Source organism: Puntigrus tetrazona, chromosome 15 (genome assembly GCF_018831695.1).
Source record: "Puntigrus tetrazona isolate hp1 chromosome 15, ASM1883169v1, whole genome shotgun sequence".
NCBI classification, from domain to species: domain Eukaryota; kingdom Metazoa; phylum Chordata; class Actinopteri; order Cypriniformes; family Cyprinidae; genus Puntigrus; species Puntigrus tetrazona.
This window is the reverse complement of record NC_056713.1, coordinates 7,680,711-7,693,030: the sequence shown is the minus strand read 5'-3', so window position 1 is coordinate 7,693,030 and position 12,320 is coordinate 7,680,711. Positions and strand designations below refer to the sequence as shown.

Below are 12,320 nucleotides of genomic sequence, written 5' to 3'. Positions count from 1 at the left end.
ATTTATTTAGTTGTGGTCGTGCTACTCGCTCAAAAGTGTTTTGAGCCTTCTTCTTTTTCAGCTTCCGGTCAACAGAAGCGTGCTCTGAGAAGCGAAAGCACAACTTCCCAAGTGTGTTTTCACGCTGCACGATGATTTTCTTCTAGGCTGGAAGCCAGGAGCACAGAAAAATAACACACACATTAGCTTGCCTCGGTCCGCTGGAGCATCATGCTTCAGAAGATCCTCCTGATGAAGAGCAAGTAGGATCTTCTGAAGCATGATGCTGCCTCTGCTCTATGAATAGAGTTTAATCAGTATCATAAAGAGAATCAGCTCAAGTGCTGGAGGTTCTCTTTGCAACAGAGCTATAGCAGGAGCTCCATAGAGGGAACTCTCATTATTTTATAAATCCAAAGTAATGGATCTACTTCCTCTTAACAAGCACACATTCAGAACACTTATGTATAAGCAGATGGCATATGAACAGCCACATTTCTTATCATCAGAACGGTAGTGTCTCGCCATTAAGCTTTATTTATTTTCTCGTTTTTCCATGACTTTTCAAGGCTTTGAAAACATTTAAACATTCCTGGTTTTCTGGGACTCTTGGGAACCCCGGCAGCTTGCTGATGAATAGTGTTTCTCCAAGTATTTATAGACCTCGTGGCTCTTGCTGCCAGGACAAACTTTGTTGACAACCGTGTTGATAACTGTGCTTAAAACTCACATGCATCGGCTTTTATTCACGTGTAGGTCACCATAAACATGCACATCACAAACACAACTGAGATGCGTTAGTGTTGGTGTTTTATTGTGAACAGATAAAGATTGCAGTAAGGCTGTGCGTTTAATGGCCGACATTTCTGTCTTCTCTCTAGCTGAGCTCACAGACGGCGACGGAGGAGCCGACTCCAGACCAGAAGCGGAAACTGGGCAAGAGAGGTCTGTCGAAGTGAGTGTGAACGCAGCATATTTCTTGGGCCTGGTTATGCGAGACTCTGTAAAATGCCAGCACGCCGGTCTGCTGGTCCAGATAGACGCCGATGCGCTTGGCTTTGGGAGCGACCAGCGCCGTTTCCTTCCCATCATGCCACATGGAGAAGGCCTTGCCGGACCAGTAGAGGCTCCAGGACTGCGTGTTGTGACCCAGTCTGGCACTGTCGTCCGACGCGGAGCGATTCATGTCTTTATACGCCACACCAATCGTCACCTGAAGAGGGCAAACCAAGGTCATGAGACCAAAGGAATGAATCCAGCAGCTAAAAATCAATCATCACAGCTCATCTTCTGCTTAATAAACACATTTTTACTGAATGGAAAACTACCTTTAGCAGATGCAAGATGTTTTGTTTTTCAGCAGAATAGCACTTGTTTAACTATATTACCTGACTGAACTAAAACACCTGAATTCAGTCATTGTTTAAATACTTTAGTCAATAAAAGAACACAAAGATTGGTGTATTAAATTCCACGTGTGTTCACTGCTCTCACCCTCTGTCCCGTCCACTCCACCTCCCAGTAATACGGGCTGCCGGCCAGCTGCTCCACACACATCACCTGCCTCCAGAACATGAAGCGCTCCGGATGATCCGGATAATTCTGGTTCTCCGCGCAGAGCGTCGCCTTGCGATATCCTTCAGACAGACGAATGTGGCGGAAAGCACTGCAGTGGTCCAGTGTGGGCTCGATGCGGACTGAGACGAAACACACACACCGTCACACAAGAACAAATGCACAACCAGGTTTACTGAAACACTCCACTTATTTTGAAAATATGCACATTTTCGAACTCCCCTAATGTTAAGCACTTCATTTTACATTTTTGAATCCATTCAGCCGATCTCCGGGTCTGGCGATAGCACTTTTAGCCTAGCCTAGCTTAGCATAGATCATTGAATCAGATTAGACCGTTAGCATCACGCTCAAAAATATCGCAAAGCGTTGGTTTTTTGCAGCAGGTGCAATGATATTACATAAACAGTCCCTAACATTTTCAGGCGCTGCATGATATCACTGCGCCTGCTGCGGTACAACAGTAACATTCCTTGATTAATACGCCGGAATAAGAGTATAGTTACTAGTTATATGGGCCTAAAAAAAAAAATCACAAATTTTCATTTTCAGCTAGTCTAAGTACACTGTTTAACAACAGAGGAGTCAGGTTTTAAATATATAAACTCTTTTTAAAGTCATTTTTGAGCGTGATGCTAACGGTCTAATCAGATTCAATGATCTATGCTAAGCTACGCTAAAAGTGCAGACCCGGTGATCAGCTAAATGGATTCAAAAACGATTAAACTCAGCTGTTTATCTCTGGGGGGGGGAAGTTGGAGAACGAGCCTATTTAAAAAAAATAAAAATAAAAATTAGAAAAGAAGTAGAAAAAAAATCACACAATCTCACATTTCAGCATTTCCTCTCTTGTTTTCGGAGCTGGATTAGACACACAACAGGACGCTGACGCCTCCACTGTAGACACACAAAGAAGCTCTATGAAGAAGAATCTAATGAAAACATGTTTTTATCTTCATTCCTGAATGAATAGGAGATGATTTACGTGGACTGGCGGAGGAACACGCTTGTGTCTTGTGATGCTCTTGTGTTGCAGCGGAGGAAGCTCGGGCTTCGGGTTCATCCTCTGTTTTCACCGAGTCCAACTTCACTTCTGTAACGGAGAAGAAAACAGACTGCAATCTAGGAGGACAGATTCCTTGTACACTATGGACACGGTGAAGACGATGAAGACGAGCTCAGAGCTCACCTGTGCTGTTTTGTGAGGACGGCTGTGGGTTACTGGAGACCGGACCGGGGGAATGTACTTGAGCAGCGCCGTCGTTGACTGAAAGATAGCATCCTCGCTGATCTTCAGAGTACTAATGCATTGGCTTATTATTTGTAAAAGTCAAATTTACAACCACAGTTATTCGATGTGATGTCAAAATAAAGCATGACTTTTATCTGCAATGCACTGTAGAGGTGGCTGACTTTAGTAGCATTGATGCAAGTAAAGTGTTACCCCCATTTATCATTTTAAGCGTGCATTATTAGTGATACAATGAATACATTCATTTAATGTCAAAACAAGCCAAGTACAGGTAATGCTGATGCCTAGGCAGGAAGACAAGGATTATTATTAGTATACAGTATTGAAACACACAACTCACCCACTCTAAAGATGCTGGCCAGGTTGGTTTTGGTAAGATTGAGCGCGGTCTGTCTGTAAGCGTCCAGACACAGTCTGACCCTAGATATCACCGACTCAGGACTCCAGATCTCCAGCGCTGCATGTCCAGCCTCCTCCACAGGATCTAAGGCCATGAATGTCTGCAGAAGATATCGTTACTATAATAATGCCAATCTTACGAACTCCCCTATTATGTGTCATTTACGTGCGTGAATGCAAATGGGGACATCAACCAAATCAAACATTACACAAGAGTGTCAATAAAACAGGATTTACTGTAGGATTATTGCAGTCGTAATGTAATATACCATGAGAAACCTGGTAAAAAACTGAATAGATGAAAGATGAAAATGGGTTTTTTCCAGCGTCAATGCCAGTTTAAAACAGCTTTATTATCCTTCTGTATTAGTAATTTTACATTTGTACATTTTACCATGACTGACCAATAACTCTAGTAAGGCTTAACTAGATTAATTTATCTCTGATAGACTTGAAGATGTTGATTCAGGGCAACAGCTGTAATTCCTGAAGCTTTTCTTCTAGTTTAGATGAGAAGACCCTCAGATTAGCACACATTCATTACATGACTGCAATGTGAACATGTTTTGCTAAACGGCTAAAATAGCTCAATGTACACGGGCCTTACTAAATGATGATTATTTATTCATATTTAGACTATCTATTTTCACAAATGTTTAAAACAGGCGCTTTGCTTGCATTTATTATGCTTCGTGTGTATGTAAAATCATTACATTTGTCCATTTAATTTGTCCAATACACCAAAGTGGTACATCTTGACCTGAATATATTGACCTTTACATTTAGACGTTTAATCCAAAAGCAAACAGTCAAAATCATGTGTTTTAAGTCAATATACACCGCAGCTCAAAAGTGTGGGATCAGTAAGATCTGTAGCTCATCAGAGTTCTATTTATTCAATCAAAAATATAGAAATAGCAGCAATATTGTGAAATCTTCCTATTTTAACAGACTTTAAATAGAATTTATTTCTGTGACACAGCGCTGCATTTTCAGCATCACACCTCCAGTGTTTAGTGTCACATGATCCTTTAGAAATTATTCTAATATACTGATTTATTAAAAGTGTTGAAATTGTACTGTATAATATTTTTGAGCATGTGATACTTTTTTCATTTATGTCAATACAAAGCAGAATAGAAACCTCTTCTAACGATATGAGCCTTTAAGGCATTGCACATTATAACACAACATCCTTTTTTTAAAGAAATGCTTCTTTGAACCTGTTAGTAATCAGAAAATGCTAAAAAGAAAGTAGTGCCGTGATCATTGAAGCTGAAGGGTCACTCACGTTCAGGAAGGCGACGGGGTCCTGGATGCCGTCCAGTCTCCTCAGCTCCTCTCGTCTCTGCTGCAGGCCGAGCATCTCCTGCCGGAGGCTGTAGGTCTGGGCCTGGAGGCGGCTGCTGGCCGATGTCTGGTGCGTCTGAAGAAGCTGGAGCACCTGAGAGTGACTGAGCTCGACGCTCTTCAACACGTCCTCGAACGCCGCCTGACTGTCCGCCAGCAGCTGCTGCGCCGAGCTCTGAGAGACACAAAGCCAGGCCTCAGCAGCTCATTCACAACCACTGAAGACTTCCTGTGCGGTTATTACCTCGTGCGCTTGAGAGACCTGAGGGAGGCTCTCCAGGAGCTTCTCTCGCTCTGCGATGCTCCCCTGTATCCGATCGCTCACTTTCTTCAGCTCTTGCTGTATAAAGACACACCACATTGACGTACAACAGTTCAGGACATACACACAGCAAAAACACAAAACACGCGTCCAATCAATCATCAGGGGTCAGAACACTTTTACTTTCGTTCCCATGATTCATGCGACTTTTCAAAATCTTCAATAACCAGTTAAAATTTCCAACTTTGATATTTTTTGAAACTGGTATCTGAAGGTTTGGGAGGCCACTAAATATTTTCAAGCACCAACAGCTTTCTAGCACAAATATCTAAAACTGCTCAAAGGCATTATAGCTTTAGTTTTAAAACACACTTGTTGTCAAAAAAAGTCTAAAACCTCACCGGTGAAAATGTCATATATGCATCACTGCTCCATGCAACAGCATAACTGCTTGATAAAAAATGTCTTCAAGTCTACATGCTACAGCCACAATTACTCAATTACTTCAATTAAAGTTTAGTTTTTTTTGCTGACAGCTAAAGTCATACACACCCAGGATGCCTTATGGGGTCGTTTTCATCTTTGGGTGGAGTATACCTTAAAGGCTCTTAAAGGGATCATCGGATGAAAAATTTACTTTTCCCTGGTGTTTGAACATAAACTTCTTGTCAAGTGTGTGTACTTGACCACCGTATAATTATAAAAGTCCACCCAGTGTCATTTTCAGGTCTCGCCGTGTGACATCACAGAGCCAGGCCCCTCCCACGGCAGCTGACTCCGCCCCTGATCTTCCTAAACGAACTAATGTTTGCATGAATCCTGGATTTACGTTTGTGTGAATTCCTGATCCAGCTTCACCTTCGTTAGAAAGCAGTCATGAGCAAGTACTGCGGCTAAAGTAAACAGTATCATGAGAGCGGCTCAGAAGAGAGGGGCGGGGTCAGCAGAGCTCATTAGCATTTAAAGGGACGTGCACCTAAATTATATATATATTAACACCATAAGAATTATATCAACTGGGCTTCATAAGATAACATCCGATGACCCCTTTAACAGAGCCGCTGGGTTTATGTCACCATCGCTTTCTTTTCTAAACTTCTGTGGTGAAACGTGACCTTTTTGGCAGTGTTTGCGATGCGGTGGCGTACCTGAATCTCCTGCCGTTCCTGGTCTGGACGCACCACCCGATGGCCCTTGTGTCCCAGAAGGCTGCACTCGTCACAGACGCACTGTTTGTCCTCGCAGCAGTACAGCTCCAGCACCTGCTGATGAAGAGGGCAGAGCTCCGGAGAGCCGGAGGGCAGAGAGGGATAGAGCCCGGTCTGAGGCCCCGCGGGACCCGAGACAGGGGCGTCCGTGCCGTCCGGCCTGCCCAGCCTCAGCTTCTCCAGAGCTTCCATCAGCACGTTGCTTCTGGCCAGGACCGGCCTCGGTTTGAAACGCTGTCTGCACTGAGGACATTCGTAGGAGCCCTTGTTCGCCGCCTGATCCCAGTGCTTCTGGATACAGAGCAGGCAGTAACTGTGACCGCAGGGAAGGGTGGCCGGGTCCTTCAGGACGTCCAGACAGATGGGGCAAGAGAACGCGTCCGGAGCCCAGTCTGCGGTTGCCATGATGAGGAAGAGAGCAGGGTTTCTGTAAAATCACAAGAGAAGGCTTTTCACAGTTCCTTTTAAACCAGAACGGGTGTGGTTAAAACTAGCAGGACAAGTTCTCTGCACGGTTCACACATTTTCCACGAGACAAATGACACAGCTAGAATAAAATGTAAGGCAGGCTGACAGACCTGTGTGTCTGGTTAATGAAAGCCTGCAAAAAGGCTCGAAAAGGTTCGGAGAACGTTGTAGAAACGTTACTATTATGTCGCTAACTTTCCCCTCGTGACACAGGTACTGTATTGAAAGGTTTTTTACACAAGTATTTCATTAAGATGGTAGTGATGTCATTAGGGCATCCCCTCGCTGTAGAAACCACCTTCAAACCACATAGCAGCGAGTAATACGTAATGTTTTTGTCAAAATACCATAAATAGTATTATAAAACATTATTAATAAGAGAAAGAGAGCTCACTAATCAATACATCTGCTCATCAAGGTTGGACCAAAAACTACTTTTTTTACCTATAAATACAAAAATTTAAAAACTGTAATTTTGTGAAACATTATTGCAACCCTTTTTATTTTTTTATTTTATCTATTCTCAGCATCGTTACTCCAGCCTTCCGTGTCACATCCTCAGAAATCATAATAAAATGAAGATTTATCAGAGCGTTGAAAGCGTTTTCTTTATAAGAGAATAAAAAGCAAAAAAGAAGAGCGGTTAATCAAAATATAATAAAAAAAAAAAAATTGGTAATGCACTACTAGTCCAAGTTTTTTTTAAGGAATTAACATCGTTAACTAGCAAGGATGTGATAAAAAGTGATAGTAACCACTTACATTATTAGAAACATTTGACCAAACAATCAAAAGAAAATAGTAATGTTTTTATGTTTTCTTATGTTTCCTTCTTCCTGCTTTAAAGCATTATCAGGTAAAGTTCATGTGGAAGCGATGTTTTCTCTATGTTTTAGATGTGCACTAGATTACATGAGACCTAAACGTCCAGGATTCTTCTTTTTTATCCTACGGTCTGAATGCATGGACATATTTAACCTACTCAAAGCACTACATCTGTGGCACTCGTCCAGTAAAAGGCTCACGTCAACAAACTCTACATGCATCACCTTTCTGCCATCCGTTAAGAAGTGGCTCGATTTGGGCCAAACAGGGTAGAAATGACTTAAAAACACTAAGAAACCCTAAGAAACACTAAGCTGAGAACCTGCAGAACCTTATAACGCCTCGAAAGCACACTACAAAGTTACTCACTTTCTTGGCTTTTTCATCAGTGTTTTAGTCAAAGCATAAAAACATGAGTAGTCTAGTAAGTAAACGTCTATAGAAATCAATGGCCACCAAATCAATATCCCTCACCTTAATAATAACAATAATAATAGTAAGATTAGTTCACTTTATGCGACGTTTGTTGCAGTCTTCATAAATAATTGATTCTTAAAATATTGATATATATTATCCAGCTGATTCTTCAGATGTTTTTGGGGGTCGTTTCATGTCAAATTAAGTTTTAGAAACGTTTAAGCTTTTTTTTTTTTTTTAGGTTACACATAGTGATGAAACGAAAGCCAAACTATTAAATGTGACTGATGCAAATATTAAGTCAAAAGTACACTTTTCATCCCAGATTTGAAGCCGAATTGCAGCGAGGTAAAAATCACAAAAGAATGATCAAAATAAAGATTAGCACGTCTGTCCGTGAATCGTGTTGTATTTAAAGTTTGGTGAATGTTAAAAACCGGAAAAAGCATCTAACGGGATTTGTTTTGTCGCCAAAGTTTGCGAGCTTGTAATTTAAGAAGCATTAAATACATGGTAATCCTCTTTTAGATGTTTCGTTCCTAACAAGTTCATCTTTGCTGAGCTGTACTCACGGGTCGAGCTGTCTGCCTGTAAACCAAACACCGACTCCTGAATCGAATCTTTAAATCCGGTTCCTTTTGACGAGTCGATCGAATCGAATGGCGATTTAAGACTCCTGACTTTTGATTTGAAGAAAATGATTGGCGAGACTTTCTAACAGCTGTTAAATGAGAACGGCAGTCATTACTTGCAAATAAATCGTGATGTGTGTGAATAAATGTTTTAACGTGTGTGAATGAATAAATGTTTCATGTTCTGAATTTAATACATTTATTCAGTTATGTGATTAATAAATCAAACGTGCCGTAAAATGTTGTACTTGTATTAATGCGTCGTGTGCCGTGTTTGAACAGTAGGCGGCGCCACGCGACAGCTGAAGATTCAAACACGCGCCGAAGAAGAAGAAGCCGCTTCTGTCACAACATCCGGTGAACACCATCGAGCTCGTCTAGTTCTTTTAAGGTGAGTCATAAACTGTCTTCTTTTTAAAAAATGTTTTATTGTGACTTATTGAGAAAATCAACGTTTGCTCACATCGCCGTTTGTCGCTGTCACGCAGAGGAAAAAGTGTGTTTCCACGTGTCTTTATAAAAGACTGAGATCTCTAGAAGTTACGAGCAACTTAGTGATGAATGTTTCCTCAAAAAGTGTATGTTAGTGTGTGATAACGAGCAGTTAATATCACTGGTGATGGTTTTCCCCACTTTTGTGCTTTATGTTCGTTTTTTTTTTGTCAAGCTGAATGTTTATCTGAAGTATTTGGATCTCAGGGTTAATGTTTTAACTTGAATGTGAGTTTATATCAATGCACTGAAATGATAATCCCTCAGCATATTTTCATGTTGGACAGTTGGTTTGTGTCTGATCCGAGTGGTCTTACCAACCCTTCAACCAATGTATGAAGGTGATTTTAGGCCGCATCCATCACTTTGATCAGTTCAGACCAACTAAAGCCCGTGAATGTTTATCATGGTCCGTCTAGAAACCATCTCCAGTCAGATGAACGCCTCACAGCTGATCCAGAAACATGTGAGAGCTGCTCTGTGACTAGATTCACGTCCTCTCCTTCTGTCTTCAGAGCCACCGAGTTTATTAATGGCTTCATGATTTATTTAGTTTGTGTCCAGAGACTCCCTCGTTCCCATTTTCTACCTCTGACTATATTTTCCACACAGCTATTTGTAATTGTAGAACCGCTTCATCATGTATTTCACTGACAGAGAAAAGCCCTGTCTGTATCCTGAATGTTTCGAGTGCAGCTCTCAGACTCTCAGGAGAATGGTCTTAGTTAACGTTGGCCTGTGTTTGCGCAGGATGCTCAGGCCCCCACAGACGAAGGCTTGCTTGAATCGGCTCCGACCGGTGTTGACGGCCAGAGACGCTGGAGAACGGACGCTCTGCAGCCGCCCGCCCGAGCTCTTCTCCCCCGGCCCTGTTTCCCGAGCGTCCTCCTTGGCGCCGGACTCTTCCAGACGTGCGGGCCCCGGCGCTCGCTCCCTGTTGAGACGCCCCACGAACTCTCCGCACGCACCGGATCACGCCTCTCCCTCACGGAGCTCCACCAATCCAAGCAGATGGCAGAGCAGTTCAAACGGCTCGGGCGTCCTTTCGACAGCCGGGCTGCACAGGAGGGCCGCGGGGGACGAGTGCCTGTCCGCCGGGAACGAGGCCCGCTGCAGACGCTCTCTGCAGGCGAACGCCGCCCTGTACGCCGGGGAGAGGACGAGCTGGGCGGCGGTGCTGGTGTGTCTGTGCGCCGTGAGCGGGGACCCCGCGCTGCTCTTCACGCTCAGATCCGCCAAACTGAAGGGCCGGCACAAAGGAGATGTCAGGTACGCGTGGCGCCCCGGGGCTAAAGCGGGGTGAGCGCTCCTCCGAGCTCGTTTGAATGCCCTTCTCATCTCTGTTGTGCTAGTTTCGCGGGGGGGAAGAAGGACCCGTCTGACAGGACCGTCGTGGACACGGCTCTCAGGGAAGCGCGCGAGGAGCTGGGCGTCCTCATCGCTGAGGATCAAGTGTGGGGTGTGCTCAAACCGCTGCGGGACGTGGTCAGTGCGTTCTGCTCGTATGTGTGAGCTTGACTGGCTACTAGAGTAGCCCCTAAATGAGCGTGTCAGTCCTATATTTGGCATAAACGCTAAAACTAGCTCCAACTCACAACTATACTAACCAACAATCTGCCCTGGAACATAAACAGTCCTGGCTGTTAAGACCTAGCTTAGTATAACCTAAGTGATGTCTCTTACTGAAATATGTAATGGAAACCCATAAAAGGTGTACGTTGTTTAAAAAAATTAACGTTCTGCATCAGAGTTTTTTACTTCAGCACAACTCAGAATAAACAGTTCTGATAAGATACCACAGTATGTCGCTTTTGATTTTCAGACGATTATCCTAGCCGCTTTCCTAGCGATAAAAGTCTGACAAAATAACGGAAAGATGCCTGTAGATGAATAAAATGTCCTAAAGACCCGTTTCTTTGTCTTCTCCACTTCAGCTCTGAATCCTTTGACTCTTTTAGAGGACCACAGCTACCGGCGGAGACAAGAAATGCTATGCCATCCCTTTAGGATGTAAACGTACCCTCGCCTCTCTCTCCAGGGCATTTCAGACTTGGTAGGGCAGTTGGTTTAAGCCTGTGCTCATATCCACCGCGTCCTGGAAGCTCTTTCATTTGCTGTGGTCATCATATCAGTCATTTATTTTCCGAGTTGTGTAATATGAGTCGTGTCGTCGCATTTTTAAAGCTTTATTTGAATATGGCAACATACCATTGCGCTCTGGAATATTTCTACCAATAAATCTCAGAGACCCCGCCCCTCTCCTATCAGCCAATCACTGCCTGCATAGTTAATAAGCATGCTGACATCATCCATAGCAACGAGGTCAACCCCGCCCTTTCTCTCAGCTTAAGTCTTCTCTATAAATAAAATGTGACTGTCAAGCAAAAATATATAAGACCTCATCAGAATCCATCTTCCATCAGTGGTTCAACCGTAATATGAAGCTACAAGAATACTTTTCACACGCAAAGAAAATAAACCCATAATGCCACGACATGCGAATGCGTCTTCTACGTTTGTTTAGACATTGATTCGAACAAAAACTTTGTGTGATTTATCCATGTCTTATTTAATACTAATGTAAATGAATGCATGCTATGCTCATGTTTCTAGTCTTAGACCGAGGTCAAAGTTTGAGTGATTCTGTTTTTTGCAGTCTGGAATGATGATTGCACCGGTGATAGCCAATCTTGGACCTCTGGAGGCTCTCTCTTTTCGACCTAATCCAAGTGAGGTACAGCACAGCTCACCCCCATCAGTCTATTCACGGCGGTGTGTTTGTTCTCAGAGAAGAGTCGGGTAACGCTGCCTTTCTTCCTCTGACAGGTGGAGGAGATTTTTACCCTGACGCTTGAGCATTTATGTCAACCCCAAAACCGAGGCTACACGCACTTCCGCACGGGAGATCGGTACGGATACACCCTCCCGGTGTTTCTCGGCCCCAAGCACCGCGTCTGGGGCCTCACGGCGGTGGCCCTGGATCACGCGCTCAAGATCATAGTGCCCCGGGAGCAGCTGCTGGACCACAGCGCCGTTCAGTAGCACCTTCGGGAGAAACCTCTGGCTTTCAACTCGCCTTCGTGTCGTTCTGAAGCCATAGGACCTGCTTTCACCTTCAGAACACAAATCAAGATATTTCTGATCAAATCCCTCCAGAGACCATAAAACTGCCACCACAATCAAGACCCAGAATCATAGCAAGGATATCCAGCGCTCTCTCATGAACATTTCATACGTATTTCATGAGGTGGCTAATTCGTACATTTACATGCAATTTGTCTAGATCTTGTGCTACTCCTAAAATACAAAGCGTCGTATGAATTTGCGCGAGCGAGGCCGTACCAGTTTGTACGAATAAAATATGCATGAATTGCTGGGACATCAGTAAAACTGTTCATGTGATGTCAGCGGTTCAACTGTCATTTTACGAAGCTAAGAGAATGCCATTTGTGCGCAAAACA

At 43.5% G+C, this 12,320-nt stretch overlaps 2 protein-coding genes across 3 annotated transcripts; one reads left to right on the top strand and one right to left on the bottom strand.

Annotated features, from left to right (window-relative positions):
• Positions 1-767: 767 nt before the first annotated feature.
• Positions 768-8,440, bottom strand: ftr86 (finTRIM family, member 86). The gene is made up of 10 exons (XM_043258833.1): positions 8,308-8,440; positions 5,966-6,452; positions 4,800-4,895; positions 4,497-4,730; positions 3,147-3,306; positions 2,744-2,821; positions 2,540-2,647; positions 2,386-2,451; positions 1,474-1,676; positions 768-1,192 (listed from the first exon to the last, which is right to left on the bottom strand). Exons 2-10 carry the CDS (start codon positions 6,428-6,430, stop codon positions 857-859), a joined length of 1,746 nt encoding a protein of 581 aa, XP_043114768.1. The 5' UTR covers positions 6,431-6,452; positions 8,308-8,440; the 3' UTR covers positions 768-856.
• Positions 8,441-8,637: 197 nt separating this feature from the next.
• Positions 8,638-12,318, top strand: nudt8 (nudix (nucleoside diphosphate linked moiety X)-type motif 8). 2 transcript variants are annotated; one of them, XM_043258835.1, is made up of 5 exons: positions 8,638-8,758; positions 9,610-10,128; positions 10,212-10,344; positions 11,516-11,593; positions 11,686-12,318. In XM_043258835.1, the coding sequence occupies exons 2-5, from the start codon at positions 9,611-9,613 to the stop codon at positions 11,899-11,901; spliced, it is 945 nt and encodes a 314-aa protein (XP_043114770.1). In that variant the 5' UTR covers positions 8,638-8,758; position 9,610; the 3' UTR covers positions 11,902-12,318. The 2 variants fall into 2 exon arrangements, with proteins under 2 accessions (XP_043114770.1, XP_043114771.1); XM_043258836.1 differs by having other exon boundaries at positions 11,516-11,588; positions 11,686-11,850.
• Positions 12,319-12,320: the final 2 nt, after the last annotated feature.